The sequence below is a fragment of the Monodon monoceros genome, unplaced genomic scaffold (assembly GCF_005190385.1).
Source record: "Monodon monoceros isolate NGI ecotype Baffin Bay Population unplaced genomic scaffold, NGI_Narwhal_1 Super_Scaffold_21, whole genome shotgun sequence".
Lineage (NCBI taxonomy): Eukaryota > Metazoa > Chordata > Mammalia > Artiodactyla > Monodontidae > Monodon > Monodon monoceros.
In genome coordinates, this window is record NW_021703778.1 from 125242062 (window position 1) to 125266366 (window position 24305).

A 24305-nucleotide genomic window follows, 5' to 3' on the forward strand; every position below is an offset into this window, starting at 1 on the left:
CAAACCAAAGTTATGGAGAAAGTATGTGTGTGAACTTTATTTCATCATGAGAAAATCACTTCTGTGCAGTAACAGAGAATACTGATATCTACACGATGATAGGGTTTTCTTTGTATTTAGATACATACCTTATATTTGTACACAATATATAAAATTCATGGAGGAAATTAATTTCTACAGTACAGTTTCTTTGTTGGAAGAGGACTTGTTCCGTTAGTTTCTTTTAGAAAATGACCCCCAGTTCTGTGACTGTGGTACCAAGGATCGCAGTTCCAATCCTGTAATTTATTAGACACCATAATCTTATGAACATTAATCGAAACTTAGAAACTACATCCTCCTGCAGGATGAAAAGAGAGACATAAGTGCTCAGGCTGCTGTGCTAATAACTGATTTTAGCAGAATAGTGATTCCCATGATGCATTATGAATAGAAATAGTTTTCCCATAGGTCTGGTGACACAGATTAACAACGTTGCTGCAGATCGTCTCCCTGCTCTGATAGCATGCACTTCACTCTTCAATCAAACCGCTTTGTACACACACGGGAAACAAGGCCATCCCCATTAAGGGCCTTCTGCATTGCACCTAGGAACACTTCTGGAGGGCTTTAGCATCTAGCATGGTGCTTTGGGAAAAGAGGCAATTGCTCTCAAGCTGATAGGTCTCTTCCCAGAGAGAAGTTGCTAAAATGATCATCCCAGGGGAGGCTCGGCTACCACATCCCTATAACCCAAAGCGGGAGAGGTATGTGGGCATTTCCCCTTCACCAGATCCTTCTCTTTGAGTAGCATCATTCAGACTTACAAGTGCTCCCCAAGTGTGGTTTTCACGACTAGGGGCCTTTCAACCTTGCTGTGGGGTTTGAAGTTGTGCTTATTTTTAACCATGTGAACCATTTTAGGGGTGACTGGCACATGCTGAGGTTTGTGGGAAGCGGAGCACAGTTCTTTTTGCTAACATTTTGAATGTGAACAAAATCAACATAATCAGTCCTGCAGAGGGAAGTTACGGAGAATGCCATGGGATGGGGGTGGCTTCTATGATTAAAGTGACACCCAGAAGGTCTGAAAATGCTTTGGCACCGACCACAAATACCTCGTCATAGGTTTCATTTCATGTGTTGCAATTGCTTTTAGAGTGAAAATGTTAACAGCCTCAGAGGTTATACCTGGCCATCAAATGCAGGCCCCTCTCCTGAGATGGATGGCTTGCCTTTGATGGCCAAAATATTTACAGTATAGCCAAGAAGCGAAAGTTGTCTGGAGATGGACCTTGTGCGGAGGCCCCGGGCAGCCTAACCAAGCCTAGAGGGACTGGCAAAGGTGAAAATGGCGAGGTAACGCAGAGGCGCTGGCCTCTTCCTGGCTGGTGCCCACGGGGAGCCTCGGTCCCAGCGTGTGAAACGGAACTTGCTGGTTAAGCCAGGAGTGGCCGACAGGCCCTCTCGGAAAGGCTCCTGCGCCCCACACCCCTTGGAAACACGTTCAGTCAGATAAATCCGCAGCTGGAAAGGACCTCAGCCCCGCCCTCAGACACAAGCCAGCGCTACAAAGCAATTGAGAATCGTCTGGGCAAAACTGGCCAGTGGTGTGTATTGTGGAGAATGGGAGCCTGCCCTAGAGCCTACATACATCTGTCTCACACACCGCGGCACATTGAGGCCTTCACTTTTCAGCTTCTTCCGCTGCAGCTTATTTAGAGCGTTATCAAAGGAAGCCACCGGCCAAGGCCATTGGAACTGCCGCTGTGGACTCTTTGGTTTGATCACGTCCACATACCATGGGCTCGCTAAAGGCAGGAGAGAAACGGCGGCTCTGTGCCAGAATGCAGGGCAAGTCATGGAAACACTTGCGAATGTGGGCAGTGGTGGGGTTACCTCCGGGCTTGCCAGCCATTCTAGATGCCTCGCAGTTCTCGCTCTGAGGGATACTGCTGAAGGGCCTTACCCTCGGACGTCTGGAGGACCAGGGTCTTGCTGTACTGGCTGACTCCTGTTTTGTTGAAGGCCTTGATGCGAGCATTGTATGTACTGTTGAAGTGAAGACCATCCACGGTGCACATGGTCTCCTTTCCAACATACACTTCCTGAGGGGCAGAAAAGAACAGGCCACCATTTAACTCGAACCCTTGCCCGGGGCTGGTCAGGAGGCAATGTTGCAGGGTGGACAGGAGCAGGTGCTTTGGGGTCTGCCTGATCTGAGCTCATCCTGTGAGCTACTGGGCACTGAATTGACCTCTTTTAGCCTCAGTTTCCTTCTCTGTAAAATGGGGACAAAAATACCTACCTTATGAGGTTGGTGTGAGGATTATATAAGGTCATACGTGCAAACTGACTAGCATAGTGCCTTGTGTTTAGCATGGGTCTGGCAGCTTACTGAATGCTAGTTATTAGCAGATAGGGCTTAAAAGATTAAAACTGGGTACTTACAGTTACCATTATGCTTATTATTATTATTGGCATTTATTCAGTATATTATACCTACTGAGCTCTTTATTCATCAGTATGATTTGTAAAAAACAGGTTTGAAAACACGCAGTGGTCTCTATGCTATGTTTATAACCCACTGATAACTTCAGAAACTGTCACAAAGCATAGGAGTTTTGAAGTTTAGGAAGGGAAATCATGAGTATTCAGATTTTCACCACAGTACAGAAGGAAGAGGGAGGAAACAGGGAAGGGAGGAAGAATGACATTTCAAAAGCTTAAAATAAATCCTAGCATAATGCATCCTTAGCATAGGTTAGGCAGATGCCTCTCTCTTTAGCTGTACACGTTGCAACGTTATGCTGATGTAATGAGTAAAAATAATTTGCATCAAAAGCACAGCCTTAAAATGACAACTTGTCAGTGGGATACTCAGTAGACTGGGGTCTGAGATCGCAGCATGCTAAGAATTTTATATGAATTATCTAAGTGGCTCTTAACAACAGTGCACGAGGTACATATTATTGTCATCCCCTTTTTACAAATGAGGACCTGAAGGCTCAGAGAGCTGAGAAATGGGCACAGTCCCAGAGCCAAGTGGGGGAGTTGGGACTTGAATGCAGGCAATCTGACACCAGAGCTGGCAGTACTGCACGTATCAATATTTTCTCTTCAGAAGAGTGGAGCAGTTTCTATTCAGGGACTCCTTTGTCCTTCTTTGATGGGACATGGAGAAAGCAGGCCTCAGATGAAGAGCAGGCAGGTCCTGCCGGGACGGGTCAGAGACTCCATGGTGGGTCCTCCGAGGTCATTACCGGTTTTGGCTGACAAGCCGTAGGTTCTCCACTTACCCGGAACTGACCACCATTGCCGTCATCCAGCTCCAGAATGTATCCTTCGGCGGGCACCGTGGACAGGGGCGGCTGTTTCCAGGACAGCGTAGCGCTGTTGTTGTGGGTGCAGCACTCCTCCAGCTGTAGGATGGGAGTCGCTGGGACTGGAGAGGAAGCTAAACAGAAATTAGTGTAACACTGGCTTCTGTCGAGCTGCCAACATTTTCAGTATCTAGGAATGAGAAGCACGCCCTTACTTAGGCCAAGTGGCTGGGCTAAGTAGCTAGCCTGGGGTGCATGGAGGTGGGGGGCGCCTGAACAGGATCCCTCCTAGAGTCTCCAGGAGTGGCAGTGGTTTCTGGTCTACTGCACTGCCTTTTCCCAGCTCATGGTGGCACTTCCTACCTTACCTGGCGGGGAGACAATGGCTCCGTTCTCACCCCCTTGAGCACCGGAGACATCACCCCTAAGAGAAGTGTTTCACGTAGGAAATGGATGTCCCATCCAGCCCACTGAAGCCTGTTTCACCCCCATAACATGGCTGATGAATTTATCATAGAGTTTATTCTGAGCCTTAAACCACATTTAATAAAATGGGAACTGCCTATGCTGAGAAATAGCTCTGAAACCACTATATTTCTAAGGTTCTATCATTTTTTATTAGTGATTCCACTCAAGGTTTTGTGCACATAAGTAGCTATAGCTCTGGAATTTTGAAAATTTGGTACCAAGTGACACAAACAGTGATTTCTCAGTTTTGAAACTTCTGAGGAATTTGACACCGTTCTTTCAAAGCAGCTATACCTTGAAAATGGCACTAGCTCAAGTCTGTTCCTTCTGTAGGTGTAGAGCAGTCAACTGTGAACCTAGAGAGGAGTATGGGAACAGATGGGGCCTGGCAGGGAAGGTCAGAGTGTCCTTGTGACCTTGTGAGAATCTGTCACAGTGTTACTAGCCACAAAACCACCCCCCCATTTTGTGTTGAGTCTTGTATTACTTAAAACTGCAGATTAGTTGAGCCTTCAGACATACAGACATAGAAATGTCAGCGAATGAATAATCCTAGCTCCTGACATATGAACTCAATTTATGTATCTGGGAGCAGTGTTTTTACTAACTGCTTAAAATTATTTTTCAGCACCAAAACATGAATTTATTTTTGTAGCACTTTAACACAGGAGAGAATGGTGTGGACCACGTCCAGGGACATTCAGGTGAACAAATGTTAACTGTGGAACACCTGGTATGCTGTACCAAAACTGGACTTGGAGTGTCATGCACTGAATTAAATCTCCTTGCCAGTCACCCTGACTAAGATGGTTAATTTAACAGCAGTTTAGAAAACAGGTTCTATGGTGGATTACCTAGAAAACAAAAGCAGGGACTACAAGTGATATGAAGGTGAAGCAGGTCTATTATCTTATAATTAACAAGGCTGGTACATGACAAGAAAACCATGCCTGAGTTACCAGATCAAACATAATTAAATCAAAATTACCCCCAGGTAATTGGAGGTCATCAGTTTAGGAAGGGAAATAACGTTTCAAGTTTCAATTGCACAGGGTTCAGGTGGAATCTTATCAGAGAACAATGGCTCTGCAGCCGCAGAGGAAATTTGGAATTGGAGGAAAGGAAATAAACTCACTGCCTTGTTCAATATATAGACTACAGGACTGGCTGGGAAGAGGAGACAGAAGACAGAGCTGCTTCAAATGATTCTAATGACCATCTACATGTAACAGGTATCATCTAGGAGTTGTAATTGGAGGTTAACTTAAGGTCGTTATTCCAGTTAGGAATTTACTTTGTCATTTAAATTTTTTTCCGTATAAACAGAATACATCTTAACATATCAACAGTGGAGTAAAATCTGACAAGTTTAAGCAAACCATTCTTCAGAGGGCTTCTAGAGACACGGAATGATTCTCCCTGGGGACATTTGCTCTTAGCTGTGCCTAATGGTTACAGCCTTCCATAGAACAACAATTTCTTGGATTCTATTTCATTATGTGCCCTATCAGTCTTCATTTTCCCTTTGTTCATGTTTCAGGCAAGTTTACATTTCATCAATTTTAAAATCAAAGAATAAGATCACAAGATGTTTTCAATTTGAATCATACAAATACTTGCAATGTCTCTGATAAGAAACCTCAAATTTCCCATATAGACATAGGTATAATTAAAAGATTAATTGAAATACATGGTGTCATATATAATTAAAGCATGTGAACTTCATTCATAAGTCCTCAGTGGATACACTTTAAAAGGCCAAGAAGAGAGAAAAAAGTCTAACCAGTCACTAATCTTCAGATCTTAACAGTGTCCCAAATTTAAACAAACAAGCAAACAAAGAAAGCAAAGTGAGAGACAGAGAGAGAGAGAGAGAGAGAGAGAGAGAGAGAGAGAAAGGAAGAGAGAGAAGGAAGGAACCCAGAAACATTTGCATGTATCTAAATCTATTCTCAATGTGCTGAGAATTATTTTTTCTTTTTCCTTATTTACCCCAAAGTGATGTTGCATATAAAAGGAAATGTGACATAATTACAGCCTCATTAGCAAAGACTAAGGCTGGCATTTCAGAACAACGGATTTTATACTGGGTGTTATATTATTATTACCCTTTTTCACTTTATTAGGTATAAAATAAATGACCTACAAGAATATAAAGTATTTTCAAATTGATTTATCTCTTGTGTTTTAGAAATGGACAGCATTACAGTTCCTGGGCTGAACTCTGAGAGAGAGGGTTTTATTTTATTGAAATTCCTATAGTTGGAGCTACAATAACGATCTTAACTCCTTCATGATCATTCCTGGACATGTTTATTTTTCCTAAAGAACTAGTTTCCCCTGACCTGATCAGAATTCTAGTACTCAGCATCCTTTTAGCCTGTAAGATCAAGCTTCAGGCTAAAAATTCTCTTCGACACAGGAGGGTCGGTGTTCTTATTGACTTCCCTGGGGTCTGGTGGAGCCTCATCTCAAAATTAAATTCTGCCACAGTGGCTTGTTATGTCTTACCTTTTTTTGTAATGTCTTACCTTTTTTTTTTTTTTTTTTTTTGCTGTACGCAGGCCTCTCACTGTTGTGGCCTCTCCTGCTGCAGAACACAGGCTCCGGACACGCAGGCTCCGCGGCATGTGGGATCCTCCCGGACTGGGGCACGAACCCGTGTCCCCTGCATCGGCAGGCAGACTCTCAACCACTGCGCCACCAGGGAAGCCCTCAAGTGTCTTACCTTTTAAAGGCCATTCTAGTTCAAATTATCTCTCACGTTTTTCACATTTGTTTACTTTTCCCTCTTCCCAGTACTTTTCAGATTGAGAGCACTCACAACCATCCAGAATTCCTCTGTGAGGTTTCACAGGAGTGTGGTGAGGACAATGGGAGAAAAGAGATCCCGTGCTGTGGAAACACTGCTGAGGGCCAGACTGTGGGCAGAGGCTTACATGTGTTCACTCATTTAATTTTCAGCACGACCCCACAAGGTAGGTACTGTTATTATCCCTATTTTAGACAAAGAAACTGAAACACAGAAAGACTTCACCACTAGTCAGTGGCAGAGCTGGGTTTTGATGCCCAGCTGGTTGGTTCCAGAGGCTGAATGTTTTTATTGCCTCTCCAGTCTGGGGTTCAGTAATAGTGAATGAGACGGAAAGTGTAGGCCTAATTCCAAGAGAATGAAACATTTTTGGTTCCTATAATGTGAACAATAAAGCTTCTCAAGAATTGCTGGTATAGATTAAAGAAACATTTCAACTTAAGAGCTATGGTGGTTGGGAAAGCAATTTTACTCCATCATGTTCTCTGAAGGTTCCTTTGTAGACTGTCTTTCCTTTTTATGGTGGTTGAATAATACAAATGGCATCTGAGGAAAGTTTAGACTTTAGAGGAAGGACAGGCTGTTTCTGGAAAGCTATCACTAGTACTTTGCTAAGGATAAATGTGAACACGGGCTTTGAGGACATGAATTCCAGGCCCTCAGACCATGAACAGATTCCACACGAGTCCGCACGTGTGCTCATTCCCATCACTGCCAAATCTCTGTGCATTCGTTCTCCATGATTTATAGGAGGGTCTGTTCAGACCATACTGTCCTTGCCCATGACCTTGGTGCATACTCAGGGCTTTTAACATTCAACACTAGTTAATGAAGATAAATGTGTCCTTAGGTGAGTAGAGGCACTCAAGGGATTAACAGCCATTGGTCTATGTGCTAAAAACGCTTGATAGACTATTAGGTCAATGTTTCATCCTGGGCTGGAATGAACACACTGGTGTTTCATTTCAGCACTGACTCATGAACCTTGGACCACTTTGTGTACTTAGGCAATTCTGGGGTAATATTTTTCTGGGAGAAGGTAGGTGTCTGAAATCTATTCTGAGCCAAGCAGCAGAGCCCTTGATAGACTGGGGAAAAAAACATTAAAATTTCCTTCCCATGACCTGGTAAGCGTTGAAAATAGCCATTTAGAATTAAGGAAAAATGTGTTCATTACTCCATAATAAAAACAGAAAACAAAGTTTAATCAGTTGTTTTCTACAAAAGAAAAGCCTGAGAGATCAAGCACAACTCCCATAGTCTGGAAAGAGGGTAAGATGATTTTCTAATCAAAATGCAACTGGAAAACATGCCATCACAATTTAGGAACATTTGAACAAAGAGGGTACCAGCATTCTCTACTCAAATCTCAATTGCCTGAGGGTGATATGGAATCAGAAAGAGCAGATCAGTTAAATCCTTAACTAATAAGAGAATAATTTCAGGCAATGCATTTTAGCTGAGTAGCAGCTGGCCTAAGTGGAAATATTTAAAAACCAACCACAGACCTACCTTCTTTGATATTAAAAAAAGAAAGGCGGGCTTCCCTGGTGGCGCAGTGGTTGAGAGTCCGCCTGCCGATGCAGGGGACGTGGGTTCGTGTCCCGGTCTGGGAAGATCCCACATGCCGCGGAGCAGCTGGGCCCGTGAACCATGGCCGCTGAGCCTGCGCGTCCGGAGCCTGTGCTCCGCAACGGGAGAGGCCACAACAGTGAGAGGCCCGCGTACCGCAAAAAAAAAAAAAAAAAAAAAAGGCACCTGACATGAAATTTCAAAACCAGAGAAATGCTCAGATTTTGAGTCAGGCATTAAACAGATATTCTAGCTGTAAGTTTGAATCATAGCTTTAAATACATATTTCTAGTAACTTTGAAAACATTTTAAAGTTTCTGCTAATCCACTTCGCACAATTAGATATCATATATTGAAACTAATGTATTGTTAGTCTCACAATGGTCAGATTAACACCATTCCAAATGCTACTTAAATTTGGCCATTTGTACATGGATATTGGGGTGTAATTTCTTGAGATATTTTTACTGACAAGCTGTGAAAGCACAGTTTATTAAACTGACTATGAATACCCTAAGACAATAAAAAGACCAACACTACACAAGGCAAGGTTGTGTATATACTAACAGATATCAAAGGGGCCAGTAGGAGAAGTCTTAACTACCGTCAATCAAGTTCTACTGTGTCATACCTTTTGGCTTTTTCTTTCCATTGAAAGCATGACAGATAAAAATTATTCAGATTCTAAAGAGGACTGGGCTCTCACTGAATTAATTAAACTTAATGAGCACAAAGCAAAGCTTATAAATGAACTCTGCAGAGGGATACTTAACAGAAGTAAATTAAATTAACATGAAGTGTTGAAAAGGAAAATGGAATAATCCACTCTCATACCAAATGACCTGCTATATTAAATTCATAAATAACTGTTCTGGATAATTTTGTGTTCCAGGTGAGTTTCTGCTGTGAGAGTTTTCTCCGTTTTGGCCTTTAGCGTGTGTGACATCCTCTCCTGTGTGTGCAGTCCGCGTCCACACTTAACTCCTGCGTGCAGCCCTAAATGGCCCAGTGAGAATGCTTTAGGAATGTGGTCTGTGATGCACGACTCGCGAACCTGCAGTTCCCACATCAGATGAAGGGCCAGTTCACTCCAGTACAATAGTTACCATCGTGCCAGCTGGCCTGGAGTCCACCGTGGCAGATGGACATGACTCAGGACGGATGGGGGAGGAGAGGGCTCTCCAGTTGATTAAACCATCTGAAAGCCCTGAGGCTTCTATCCTCTACCAGCCCCTCCTCCTGCCCCATCACCAAGGCTAATTGGATTGGCTCTTTTTTTTTTTTCTCTTTCACCAAAAGCCCTTACATTGCCCTCTTGTGACACATTTTCTCCTCTGAGCTACTTATGACATAACCTTTCAATGATTCTACCTCCTTGAAGGAACTGGGCAAAGAGAGAGGCTGATCAAGGGGGCTTTACCTCAGGCTCTCTATACGACTTGGATGGTGACACATCACAGGCTACCGTGTAGGTGTTAAAGAAAAAAAAAAATTTAAAGCTTGAAAGCACTGCTGCAACAAAAAGTTAAATTTCTTAAGTTTAAGAGAAGACTTCAGTTATTCCTTGAAGAAGCCACTTAGTAAGGCATTAACTTTACAGCACAAACCAGAAGTTGTAGGTGTGGGTTCTGGAACCATGCTCCCCGCGTTTGAATCCCGGCCCTGCCACTCACTAGCTGGGTGAGCTCAGGCAAGTAACCCAGTCTTCCTGTGCCTCAGTTTTCTCAGCTGCCTACTAGGATTGTGAGAATAAAATGAGTTAATCCATGGAAAGCAATTAGGAGTGTGTCTGGTTTGGTAGGCAGTCAGTAAATGCTAACTATTTTTGTTACTACAACGAAGCATTTTTATTTATAATCTATACACTACTTACTTCGAAAATTAAGGCATTATCCCAAAGCAATACATATGAAACAAAAAGATGAGAAAACTGAAAATAAAAGAGGGCCAAAATCCATTAAAAAAATGAGGGAAGTACATGTACCAGGGACAGGGATGAGTGTAACTGCATGATGTAGTCTGTAGCCCTAACACTCGCTGGGTTATATGGCTCTCTCTGTCTAATAAAAGGACGCATGCAGATTTTTTTTAAGAAACAAAAATGTTAAAGCACTGAATTCTAAGTTATTTATTACACGGATGCTTAAATTGGGAGAAGCAAAGAGCAAATCAATTTCTTCAGTTTTAAAAAAAGATTAGAAAATGACAAAGTTAGAGGGATAGAGGACAGATCAGTGGTTGCCAGGGATTGGGGATGGGGGAGGGGAGGCGTGTGGGTGTAACTAAAAGAGGCAGCAGGAGGGAAATCTTTGTGGTGATGGAATAGTTCTGTATCTCGATTGCAGAGGCGGTTATACATGTGATCTGATGGCACAGAACTGTACCAATGTCAATTTCCTGGTTTTGATATTATGTGATAGTTAAATGCTAGATGTAACCACTGATGGAAACTGGCTGTAGGGTACCAGGGACCTCTCCTTAATATTGCTGCAACTTCCTGTGAATGTATAATTATTTCACAATAAGAAGTTTTAAAGATCAGAAATACTTTTCAAATGGGCTATTACTTACACTGCCATAAAAATATCATTGCATGTTTGGTTTGAGTTTTTAGCTTTTTTTCAAAGAGTTATTTTCCTTAAGATAATTTTAAGTACTTGTACTTCCCCTCAGCCACCCCAAATCTCAAACAGATCTTGCCATATCCCCTAATTGCATGGACCAAAAAGTTTAAAAAGTTAAAATTTATTTCATATTTTCATTTTCCTTCTGTGTCCAGGCTCTCATTTTCCTGACCACTATAGGCAGGCTGACTGATCCTCTCAAATTCCCGCTAATCTACACTCAATTGTTTGCCACTATCTCTACTCCTGTGGAAGCAGTCTCAATTCTAACTCCCTTGATTTATATCAATATATCTGGGTTACTATCTGTAACAAGATTTTATGTACAGCTCTCTCTCTTTCTTCCTCTTTTTATGTCAGCTATTCTCTGATGCTGAGCATGTGAAATCTCTAAGATTCTCAAAGACGCAAGCATTGAGTTGATCTGGATTTATCTGACTTTCTGAGAGGCAGGTCACCCAGCTAAAAGGGTACATTTCTATTACATGATAAGACAGGAGCCACTCCAGATTTTTGTAACATTAACCAGAGAGGGGTGTGTGTGTGTGTGTGTGTGTGTGTGTGTGTGTGTGTGTGTGTGTACTTTCCCACCTCTCAGCTGATTTATAAACCTGGAGGCTGCCTTTTGTTTGCTGCAATCTGGCAAGCCGCCTTTATCCTGCTTCCAGCACCAGGATCCACTTGGGGTACTGCTATGACTGGGCAGGGGGGTGGCACAGGCACTCACTTTTCATCTGCACAAAGTCGAGCTGGTGGATAGACTGCAGCAGAGGGCTGTTGTCCAGACTCAAGTCGAAGTCCGTGGTCATCCTGGGAGTGAGCGTGCCTTTCCCCCACTGATCCTCAGTCAGGTGCACTCTCCTTATGAGGGCGTCAGAAATCTATCACAACAAAGACCACAGCCTAAGAAATACATCCCCACAATGGACACAGAGCTCTTCGGCTCTCCCAGAGCAGCCCACCGAGTGCCTCGGGACTCACACCCTTCCTGTCTCTGTGCAGGCAGCAAGGAGCCTTTTATGACGAGGGTGACCCGTGATTTATCATGAAAATCTGAACACTTTTGGGAGTCAGAGGGAGGCACTATATATAATTAGCTGCTGTTAATTGCTCTAATATATGGTCTGGATATATGATCATGCTGTTTATGACTTATCAACTAAAAGCCAACAACATTAAATAATGATATGTTAGCAATTATTTAAACCTACTAGAACCAATGGCCCTAAGTTTCTGATATGAGCTGTGGGTATCCTGTCAAGACTTAGAAATTACTTTTATTAATAGCTCAGAGAGGCTGCATATGCTAACCTGTAATATAGAATTTCCTACACTTTAAGCACATCATCTTCATGTATGACTTTATTCTTTGGTAGAGAACTATTTTGTTTCTTATATTTAGGTCCCCTCTGTTGTTCTTGGCCAGTTTGGTAGAATGTCAGTTGGAAGGAATCTACACGTTCCTTAATAAAAGGTCCCTAAATCACTGGGATCAAAAGTCAAGTAAAATTTAGTTGACATCATAACATGTCACTAAAACAACTCTGAAGAAATCATGAGACATCCAAGGAATGAAAAAACTTCAATTTATTTGGGAAATCACTGACTTACTGGCCAGAAGGAGGTGTCAAAAAAGGTAGAAACCTTGTATAATTACATCTCTAGCTGACAAAACTGTCCAGGATATTAGTAAAGGAACCCAATTCTTAAGCAAGGCAATAACTCTGTTTTGGAGGAACTTAGAGGGAATTATGTTTTCATGATCAAACATAAACAAAAACAAATTTAAAAGCCCATGCACTTCTCAATCTTGTAGCACGTGGTGGCAGAGACTTCTGAGAAGCCAGTGAAGTTCTGCAGGCACCCATGTCCGCACGACCACACAAAGGTGGGTTCTGATGTGCAGGGGCCTATGCCCAGCCAGGGCCGTTGGGAGTCTGGCCTTGGCGTTGTAGACTCAGTCTCGTGGGGCATTGAGAATCTGAAGCAGAAACTAGTTGACACTTACCTGCAAAAAGCCACTAGGATCATTTTCCTTAATCACCTCCAGGCAGTACTCCATGAGACCCGTGGTCTGGCGCAATTTCACTGTGCAGTGAGAGATCTGATCTCGAACCACCTAGGATTGATGAGACAACAGAATGGTTCAAAATGGCAGAGGGTAGAAAAGAAAGCAAACTGGGACTTTGGAAAGCTTCTTTCAACCAGAATCCAAGAGCATCATGGAATGGAACTAAATTTATGAGAATATTTGTGGTGTGGCAATGTCTGCTGTGGACAATGGCTCTGGAAGACGGATTAGATAATGGCTTTTATGGGGAGGGGCTTATAACAACCGGACCCGTCAGAAAGGCACGCAGATGTTGGACCTCTGGGAAGCGGGTTACCTTGGTGCCTCAAGGGACATCTTCCACAGGTCCCCCTCACTCCCCTCTTCCGGGAGCTGCTCTAAGTGGGAGGTCGTGGAGAGCCTGTCAAGGAGCTGAGTAACCTGAGGCGCAGCTGCAGCTTCTGCTCTGGGACAGAAGCCCTCTACCGGTCCCTCCTAAAGAGCAGACATCATCTGAGCCCAGATCCTCTCTTGTTCCAATTCTCTTTTCCCTGGGTGGGTGGTAGAGTAGGGCTAGAGGTGGAACTTGCTGAAAGACAATGAGCTAATGACAGCAAGTATGCCAGAGAAAGATGGATACAGAATCAAGTTATAATCCACTTAGCACCACTCACTGCTTCACTTTGGAAAGCAGTTTCCAAGGCAATTTGCCGAGAGATGAGTCTACCTTAACCTAGAGAGGCATCTCTCTGAACATGCAGTTTTTCTCTCCAGGAAGTTGTCTTTGCCCAGTGTCAAGGGCATGGCAGTCCTTGAAAAGTTTCCTTCTTTAGAAACGTTCATCTTCTGTGTCCTCTGCTCAGTGACCCAAATCCCGAAGCAGTTTTTGAAGCATAGAGTTGAACAAGGGTTTTCTAGGAACCTCAATTACTCATCCTCTATATTTATACTACTTGGCAAAAGCCTCAAAAATAACCACCATTCTGGATTTTATGGGTAATAACTAAAAGGGGTTTTAATAACAATGATTTTAAAATTTTCCTTGTTCCTTCTTTTCAGTTTTCATTATAAATTTATTTTCCATGAAAGATTATGACATCCTCTTTCAAAAACAATAGGAAAATAGGTAAAAAAAAAAAAAAAGAAGCAAATCACCTCACCACTCCAATGCAAATTGTTAAAGCATTTTGATATTTCCTTTCAGTTTTCTTTCCGAGCTAGATTTAGTTATAGCTGTAATTATAGTATGTGACAATTTTATCTCCTCCCACTTAACACCATATCATAGGCATTTCCCGTGTTGCCGCCATCAATAAATGTTACTGGTTACATAAATATCTGATTGCGTGGCTTATCATAATTTAACCTATTTTTTTGACACAAAGTTCTTCCTAATTTTTTGACAGTTCATCCATTCATTATTGTTGATCTTCCTTTCTGATTTTTTTATTTTCATAAAATATACATAAAACTTACTATTTTAACTTTTTTTTTTTTTTTGCGCTATGCGGGCCTTTCACTGTTGTGGCCTCTCCTGTTGCGGAGCACAGGCTCCGGACGCGCAGGCTCAGTGGCCATGGCTCATGCGCCCAGCCGCTCCGCGGCATGCGGGATCTTCCCGGACCAGGGAAAGAACCCGTGTCTCCTGCATCGGCAGGCGGACTCTCAACCACTGCGCCACCAGGGAAGCCCTTGAGCATCTTTTCATGTGCTTATTGTGTATCTTCTTTGGCGAAAGGTCTATTCAAGTCCTTTGCCCATTTTTAAATTGGATTGTTTGGTTTTCTTCCTATCTTTTGATGCACAGTTTATAAATTTCCATGAAGTCCGATTTGTCTACTTTTTATTTTGTTGCCTGTGCCTTTGGTGTCATATCCAAGAAATCATTGCCAAATCCAGTGTCATGAAGCATTTGCCCTATGTTTTCATCTATGAGTTTTATAGTTTCAATTCTTACATTTCAATCTTTGATCTACCTTGGGTTAATTTTTATACCTGCCCAACTTCATTTTTTGCATGAGGATAGCCAGTTTCCCCAGCATCATTTGTTACAAAACTTCCTTTTTCCCATTGAATGGTCTTGGAACCCTTGTCAAAAATCATTTGACCATATGTGTGAGAGTTTATTTCTGGGCTCTATTCAATAGTGGTCTTTTGTCTGTCTTTATGCCAGTATTATACTTCACAGCTTTGCAGTACATTTTGTAATTAGGAAGTGTGAGAACTCCAATTTTGCCCTTCTTTTGCAAGATTGTTTTGACTATTTGGAGTCTCCTAATATTTTGACAGCTGATTTGTTATTGCTTTTAAACTTTTAATATAATTAAAATAAAAAATAAAATGTAGGCTTTAAAATCCCTTTATCGGAATTGGTGAAAGAAACCAACTTTGATGTGGGGATTGTTTTGTGATTTTGACTGGCGGGGGTGGAGAGATCAAATTTTAAATTCACTGTTTGATTTATTTTCTTCTGACATCTAGTATGTTTCTGTCAAACTACCACCACCGTCTGTTAGTCTGGGCTCAAGGAATGCAAATTACTATATTTTATTATTTTACTTTAAAATCGGAAAGTAAAGAAAGGTTAAGTTTCTGCTTCTTAGGGGAAAAAAAACACCCACAGGTTAAACCCTTAAAAATGCAACACAGGTGACCTACAGCTAATACGCTACTCCTCTCTGCTGTATGAGGCTTGACTAAATTGTTCCCAGAAAATGTTTTTACATTTCAGCCGCCTGTGCATCAATGCTGCTAGGTAGCAGAAACCTCAGCAGTCACCATTCACTATCCAAATGGCATCTGCTCTAGACTATGCAGAACTGACTGGTACTGAAAGTCCAAACAACAAGCACAGACTGGATCTGAGCGCTGTAACCCAAAGTAAGTCTGCTTTTGAGGCAAAAAAGACGGAATTGTGTTTACTTTCCAGAACATTCAGCTCAATGATAATTTTATGACCTAAATGTGCTGAAATAAATACATTACTCAGGCCTCATAAAATTCTATGTCTGCCTCTATAAATTTCCTTCTCAAGCAAGGTTTTTTGGTGCAACAGGAGCTGTGGGAATGTTGGGGGCTCTGACTACTCTTAAGAAACTTCGCTGTTGCACTGCCAAGAGTCTGTGAGTTTCAAGGCTGTTTGTCATTGGCTCCTGTAGTCCATGGTTCAAGCTTCTTGGAAGGACTCAACATCCCTAAATTCTTGGCTCTCAACTCCCACTGTTGCCACAATGGATGCTGGTCCATTTTTAAAGCATTTTAATGAACCGTTTTGCAATGATCACAGTAGCCTGTGATAAAAATCACTGTTAAAAATTAAACAGTGAGGTTCCCAGAAGCAGCATTTTTGGGTGTTTCATAACTAACATTTTTTTTATAAGATTGAAAAAATTTTATTTATATATATATATATTTATTTATTTTTGGCTGCGTTGGGTCTTCGTTGATGAGCACGGGCTTTCTCTAGGTGTGGCGAGTGGGGGCTACTCTTCGTTGCAGTGCGTGGGCTTCTCCTTGCAGTGGCTTCTCTTGTGGAGCACAGGCTCTAGGTGCACGGGCTTCAGTAGTTGTGGCACGTGGGCTCAGTAGCTGTGGCTCACGGGCTCTAGAGCGCAGGCTCAGTAGTTGTGGCGCACGGGCTTAGCTGCTCTGCAGCATGTGGGATCTTCCCAGACCAGGGCTTGAACCCATGTCTCCTGCGTTGAGAGGCAGATTTTTAACCACTGCGTCACCACAGAAGTCCCTCATAATTAACTTTTAGTTTCTCAAATAATTAATCTAGCAAGATTTCCCATCTTATGGAAATCAGCCAGATAATTAAATCTTTTAAGAGTATAAATATTTTTTTCTCTGAGTGTCTTTTTTTTTTTTTTTTTTTGCGGTACTCGGGACTCTCACTGTTGTGGCCTCTCCCGTTGCGGAGCACAGGCTCTGGACGCGCAGGCTCAGCGACCATGGCTCACGGGCTCAGCCGCTCCGCGGCTTGTGGAATCTTCCCAGACCGGGGCACGAACCCGCGTCCCCTGCATCGGCAGGCGGACTCTCAACCACTGTGCCACCAGGGAAGCCCCCCCCTTTTTTTTAAAGATCTTTTTGATGTGGACCATTTTTAAAAGTCTTTATTGAATTTGTTACAATATTGCTTCTGTTTTATGTTTTGGTTTTTTTGGCCACAAGGCATTTGGGATCTTAGCTCCCGGATCAGGGATCAAACCCCTACCCCCTGCATTGGAAGGCGAAGTCTTAAACACTGGACCGCCAGGGAAGTCCCTCTCTGAGTGTCTTTATCAGCTTTCTTACTTGCTACCTTCTTTACTCTGTGTTATTTCTACCACATTATTATTATTTATTTCTACATTATATTTTTTTATGAAAAACAATTCTTAGGAAGCCAGGCCATATCACTTTTTCTTTGAGTTCCACATTTCTGTGCAGTGGCTCTGATGCTCTGGAGAAACCCTTGGCACCATGTTTGCAGCTGGCTGGATTTAAGTAGTTTCTTTTATTTATTTAATTTTTTTTGACTGCGTTGGGTCTTCGTTGCTGCATGCAGGCTATCTCTAGTTGCGGCGAGCGGGGGCTACTCTTTGTTGCAGTGCGGGGGCTTCTCCTTGTGGTGGTTTCTCTTGCTGCGGAGCACAGGCTCTAGGCCCGTGGGCTTCAGTAGTTGCGGCACGTGGGCTCAGTAGTTGTGGCTCACAGGTTCTAGAGCGCAGGCTCAGCAGTTGGGGCACATGGGCTTAGTTGCTCCGTGGCATGTGGGATCTTCCCAGACCAGGGATTGAACCTGTGTCCCCTGCATTGGCAGCCGGATTCTTAATGACTGTGCCACCAGGGAAGTCCGGATTTTCTTTTCTTAAGAAGGAAATGTACAAGTTGCGGGAGTGACACAAATAGGAACTTGGAAACAATCTTCCCGTTTTCATGTGCATTAAAGCCTAAACCAGCTCTCAGGGGACAATTAATCTGTGGTCCACAGTTTCAGAGAAGGCTTCCACAATTTTATAAGCAGTCACCATCTTTTCTGGATGGCAAATCCTACTGATCACTTGAAGAGCTTTATTTTGTTGAGTGGCAAATTTATAAAGGTCATTTCTTGGGTCAGGATATGACACTGTACCTTTTCGGAAAAGGAGAATTTGAGAACAGACTGCTGTGCCCTTTGAATGCTTAGACTTTTTTAGTGTCAGAGAGTAACCCACGAGAGCTTATACAGTACAAATGTGAAATTTCATTCTGCCTATCCACAACTACATTTTCCCGCCACACCTTGAACAGGCCAATCTCTCGCCACTCAGCTCAGGTGATACAAAGAGCAGCAAGAACTGAGGTTAATTAAGGGGAATTTCATTATTTTATCCAATATTGACCTTGACACCTTTCCTCCACCTCCATTCACCTCTCCCTCTTACATGTGGCTCTTTAAAAATTGTTCTTTAAATCTTCTTTTTAATAAATACTTTTTCTCATAGTATTTTCTCTCATCACGGGGTCTGGAGGGATAAGACTAATGAATTTTTAGTCTAAGTAAATACTAACATTCTCTCTCTCATATTTCAAGATAGTCTTTCTTAAATAGAATCTATACATTTCCATCACCATTTAAAACAATTTCCTCGAAGTATAATGCAATTCTTTTTTTTTTTTTTCTAAGATACAAGTACTTTCAAGATACAGTCTTGAAGAATTTATTCTTCACAGGTCCCTTTGGTCAGTGGGGATAGTTTTTTCTATGTGTCCCATAATGTCCTGAAGCAAGATGCCCAACTGATACTTTGAATTAACTCATTGGTGAGTTACAGGTGAAGTACTTTGACCATTAGATTCATCTAGTAAAATAAATAATTCTCTTGATTTTCTCCTAGAGTAGAATATTATCTCCTATATTATTACATTCATTGAAACTTAGAGGCATTTAAATTAAGGAAGGACATTTTTAATTTCTCACATGCCACCATTCTCCCACATGGTTTATGGAAATACAGCAGCTATTTCCCCCATTCTCTAGATACCATCCTCTGTACTAGTGTTATTAATTGAACCACACTGGCAACTAATTATTTCAAAGACAAGTCTGAGGTTTTGAGTTTTTAATCAATAAAAGGATCATTGGGCTGCCCTGGTGGCGCAGTGGTTGAGAGTCCGCCTGCCGATGCAGGGGACACGGGTTCGTGCCCCTGTCCGGGAAGATCCCACATGCCGCGGAACGGCTGGGCCCATGAGCCATGGCCGCTGAGCCTGCGCGTCTGGAGCCTGTGCTCCGCAACGGGAGAGGCCACAACAGTGAGAGGCCCGCGTACCGCAAAAATAAATAAATAAATAAATAAAATAAAAGGATCATTTAGGCCTATTAAATAAATAAAACACATACCTGTTTTGAGGAAGGCTTGAGATTTTAACAGTAAAACTGTGAACTTTCTCTCTCAGAAGTGTGAATGCCAATAACCTCATCAATAAACATTGAGTGGAATATCCAAATTATGCTCTTAGTGTATAGAATACTGTATCCTTGTACAGAGAAGTTAATGAAGGAAGAAATACAAGGTATTTGGAGAGAGAGAAGCATCCTGGTGTGGTCCCACCCACACAGGAGAACATTTACAATTTATGCTGTTCCGCAATGAAAGTGATGCATCCAGTATGGTGTTTTGTAAGATGTGAGATACGGTGGATTATTCCATCATCTTCAAAGTGTGCTTTAAGTGTCTTCTGGAGCTAAGAGTGTCACTCATATATGGGTTTAGGCAAAGGGCATTAAACAAGTTCTGTGACTATGCTTCATTGGCATTGCCAGAGTGGGTTGAGGGTGTTTAAAGGTATGTCCTCTAACCTTGGTGAGTTCCAACTGTGTGTGATGGCATCCTGACGATTCCACGGGCACCTTGGGCACTCTATTCCTTACACGCCCTCTGTGACTTTTGCTCCTACACGGCGGGAAGCAGAGGACCACAGAATTTGCCGAATGAATTCCCCATTAATGATAGGCTTGTAATCAATAATAACTGTGGTTAAATTATGAAAGCTGACCCCCAAAAGACTTCTGTGAGGGCAAAGGTTTCAAGTGTTCCAGTGTGCCTAATTTTTCCAAATGTCTTCACTGTAATGAACTAATGGAACTCCTTGCCAGTAGTTTTATGGGAATTGAGTGGGTTATTGACTTTTTCTTTCTGGTTTTTGCTTTTCTTTCTAGAAATGACTGTAACAGTCAAATCCTATCTAATTATTTTTAAATTCTTTGTGAGCTTGGTCGTCTTTCCTTCCCTCCTTCCTTCCTGACTACCTTCTTCCTTTTCTTCCATTCTCTCTTTCTCTCTCAACCTGAATCAAAGGATTACTTGCCTGTTATGAAGCATTGGCAAAATGGCTTAAGTAAGCCAGTAATATCCCTAGTGTAAATTTCTACTCTTAATGATATGGCCCTATAACTAATGTTTTTGCTAGCATAATGGGGACATACAGGCAATACATGGTAAATAATAACAAAGATAACAATGCCAATCGTGATAATGAATCTAACAAAACCCAATGGTACACTTGGATTCAAAATCAAGCATTCCATAGATAACTACAGTTGGGACATGGAAGCCCTCTGTAAAAGTGAAAGCTCTGTAAAACAGTAAGCTTTATGATTATCCCTCAGCATTCTCACCGAGTAATGTCATTGGTATGTTAATTTACCAACCACACATGGAAATTAAAGATTAGATTTTCTCAGAATATATTTGAATAGTTATAACTATTTTTTTTCTTTCAGAGGCTCTAGAGTTGCAAGGGAACCAAGAAACCAAGAAGACACCTGTCACTTATCACCTATCATCATAGTCGTGTACTATCCAACACATGAATTCATTCTAAAATACTGGGGAGAGAACACATTTAAGATGATTGTGGAATTATTTCAAACTCTGAATGTTACATAAATAAAAATAATTCTCAGATATTTCTTTGGGCTTACCAAAAGAAAAATGACATTTGTAAAGTTCCTGAAAAAAAAGCATGGATCTCATTAATGGCACATTTTAAGTGTTGTCACAAATTCCCTCTGAGGATCACAGGCAATGAAGATATTTTAAAGCCTTACTCAGCTAAGGAAGACCTGGGAAGGATATTGACAAAATACACAGTTCGTACAAGAAAGCTGGGGCCGCAGCTGACTCTGCTGCTAGTGGGGACATTGCCCAAGTAGTACCAAATGTGAGTTAGTAATAGTTTTTGAAAGCTCAAAAGCACTTTTTCCCTCCAGTAGCTTTCTGACATTTGATTAGTTTACCACACCCTGAAAACAGACATTTGGCTCCCAGTGTGTTTTCAAACCACAGGGCAGCATTAACTATAGCTTATATTTCAGACAGTGTTCCTAAAATATGGTCACATCTGCATATGCCTCAAGGCCTTTTTTTCAGCTTTTAAAAATAGCTCACCAAATTTGGTGCACTGGTTTATGCGATGATCAATTATACTCAAGCCGCTAAAGAATTTCCTAGGTTCAGAGACAATCACACCAGCCCATAGGCTAAGTTTACAATATGAACTCTGGTATTATGGAAAATGAGTCCCTAGGAGCACTTCTTCAGTGTGCTGAGTGACACCACATTTCCAGTCTTCCAATGGCAGCAACCGTAAAGCTAATATCTTGAGTACTGTGCTAAGTGCTTTACAATGCCCTGTGAGGTGTCGACTACGTCTAGCCTTATTTTACGCACAGGTGAAAGAAATGGAGCTGTAGACTTGTCCATGGTTAGAGACCTAGTAAGTGATAAAGTCTGTCCTCACGCCCCGTTCTCTATGACCCAGAATCTGGGCTTCTCATCCCTCAGCTCCATCTTGCCTCAGAACCAGAACTGTTCAATCTGCTCAAGCAATCAGTGCTTTCAGAGAGGGGCATGAGTAGATTATAAAGACTGCCTTTATGCACACTTGCTTTCCAGCTCCCCTAGTCTTTTGCATGGCTCAAGAAGAGAAGGTTGCCAGAAAAACACACACATACAACTCTCCTCTTTGTCAGCAAAAAGCAGGCCCCCAAGAGAACTCTGCCAAAGGGAAGCGGAAGACCATAAGATTACCCCTGCCAGACCGTGAGTGATGGGCTAGCCAACAAAGACAGAAAGAAGTACTGTGCTTGGCAAGCGATGTCTATAAAAGGCCAGTCTTTTCTCACAAATCTGAGGAGCAACAGAAGTGACAAGAAAGGGAAGAGGCAGGAGGAGAAAAGCAGAGGGAGGGAGACATTCGGAGGCTGACATCAGCAGTCGCGGTGTCGACCTTGCTGGCTGTTTTCAGAAGCAGCGACATACAATCAGCTGAAAACAGCAGAGGAACAAATCACTCGAGACAGAAGACAGAACAGCTTTGCTGCCGTGGGCCACAGCCAGCCACCTGTCTCTCGTTTCAGTAGCCCTTTGGGATCTGGGGCAGGGAACTCCACCCCGGGCAGGGTGTAATGAGGGCAGGCAGCTGCCTCTGCTCGGTGGTCCCTGAGTGCATCAGTGTGCTTGGCTGGTCAGACCACCAGCACCGATGAACTGACACTGGACGTGGGGTCCCCGAGATGCATTTCGGCTATTCCTGTGCCATCCCCATCCATCCCCACAGCACAGCCTATAACTGATTTCCACACAGTCCCGTCCTGCAGAGGCAGCACTAAGGAGAGGGAGACAGGGGGCTCTGCATTTTTTGATATAGATAAATGATGTTTTCTCGATCCTCGATCCCCTATCTGTCCAGATTGCTGCCCTTACATCTCTCCCATATAGAAAGCCCAGAGATGCCACTGTTGTCACCCTATGACTTAACACAAACTGTTCCCAGTTTCTGTTTAAAGATGCCAGGAAAGTGTCTGCAACGTTTCACAAAAGAGACGTCTGTTAAGGAAAAAGTTAAAATTTTATGGCTACATATTAAAACGGCTGGTCCACTATTAGAGGGAAAATCCCAGCTGTCCAGCTCATTGCCCGAAGACAGCTGTGGTTTTATTTTAGATACTCTATTACTCTATGTGGTTCAAATGACATTTTAAGTTCCACTATAACAATAAAAGTTCTGGGTTTCTGAAGGGTGATAAAAGGGAGGGCTATGGTGATAATGCTTTTAGTAGTGTTAGAGCAGGAGATGGAAACAGAAAAAGCACCCATCAGTCCTCATGACTAACTGGATGCACCAAGACCAGGGTGCACTCTGCTGATCACCCTCTTCTTCTCGCACAGCTTGGCCCATCCCTGCAGGCAAGAATGCAAGTCGCCATCAACACACGCCTCCCAGACTTTGGGCTCCTCCAATGCCAGCTTTTCCATGAGGCACTCTGTGACCCTTTTAGCTGGAAGTAACTTTGCCCTCCTCACAACTCTAACGACATGGGCCACCTTCTCCTGGAAACTCACTTTCTACCTGTGTTGGAGTCATCTGTGGGTGTGACTGATCTCATCCACAGGACTGTAAGCCCCATAATCCTGAGTCACCTTTGTGCCCCCCTCCCCCTGCCCCTGTGCCCAGCACTCTGCTCCTAGCAGGTGTGCATTAGGTAGGTGCTGGCTGACTGGTGAACGGATTAGGTAAATCCCCGTACGCCTTCTCTCTGCATTGTACTGCCAGCCAGAGGCAGTAGGGGGCCACGGTCCAGATTCTGGGTTCTGAAGCCAGGTTGCCAGGACTGGAATTCTGGATCCTTGGACCAGTTCTTAATGTCGTGGTGCCATGGTTTCCTCAACTCTAGAATGTGGATAATAGTAATAATGACCTTGCAGAGTTGTTGTGAGGAATAGAGGAGCTGATCCCTATAACACAGTTTGTATAGTGCTGCCTCAAAGAAAGTATCCCCGAACGTCAGCTACTGCTGTTACGAAAGCCAGGGCTTGGTCATCAAGGATGCTCATTCTGTGTTGCTCCTGGGTAACTACAGAATCACATTTCACAGCACTTCTAGATTTTAATTCAGATAAAAAATGGTGACTCCAGGGCTTCCCTGGTGGCGCAGTGGTTCAGAGTCTGCCTGCCGATGCAGGGGACATGGGTTCGTGCCCCGGTTTGGGAAGATCCCGCATGCCGCAGAGTGGCTGGGCCCGTGAGCCATGGCTGCTGAGCCTGCGTGTCCGGAGACTGTGCTCCGCAACGGGAGAGGCCACAGCAGGGAGAGGCCACAGCAGTGAGAGGCCCGCATACCACAAGAAAAAAAAAAAAAAAAAAAGGTGACTCCAGAAGAATTTTTCACTTAGGCCTAACTTACCTTGGATGAAAATGCTTATGGATTTAAACCCATTTCCCAGGTTGTTGCGGCTAAATGTATAAGATTAGCATCCACATAGTACAACCTTCAGAGAACTTTCTGGGTAAAAAAACAGCATCTTTAATACACCCACACTTGTCTCCCGCACATTTTAGGAATGACTACATATGTTACCATGAAACACACACACAGTCCAGTGGCCCTTTACAAAAGTCAAAAGCAAAAAACTTGATGACAGACACTAAGGGACAGGAGCCTG

General features: G+C 42.8%; 1 protein-coding gene across 3 annotated transcripts in view; it reads right to left on the reverse strand.

The window, feature by feature from the left end:
• Positions 1-24305, reverse strand: part of TRIM9 (tripartite motif containing 9) — a 111182-nt gene that overhangs the window by 19749 nt on the left and 67128 nt on the right. For 2 of the 3 annotated variants that reach the window (XM_029238472.1, XM_029238470.1), the window contains exons 4-7: positions 12787-12897; positions 11506-11659; positions 3279-3436; positions 1949-2087 (exon numbers count right to left, since the gene is read on the reverse strand). In XM_029238472.1, the coding sequence (XP_029094305.1) occupies positions 1949-2087; positions 3279-3436; positions 11506-11659; positions 12787-12897 (562 nt within the window). The remainder of the gene's footprint in view (positions 1-1948; positions 2088-3278; positions 3437-11505; positions 11660-12786; positions 12898-24305) is intronic. The other variant, XM_029238471.1, reaches the window with a different exon arrangement.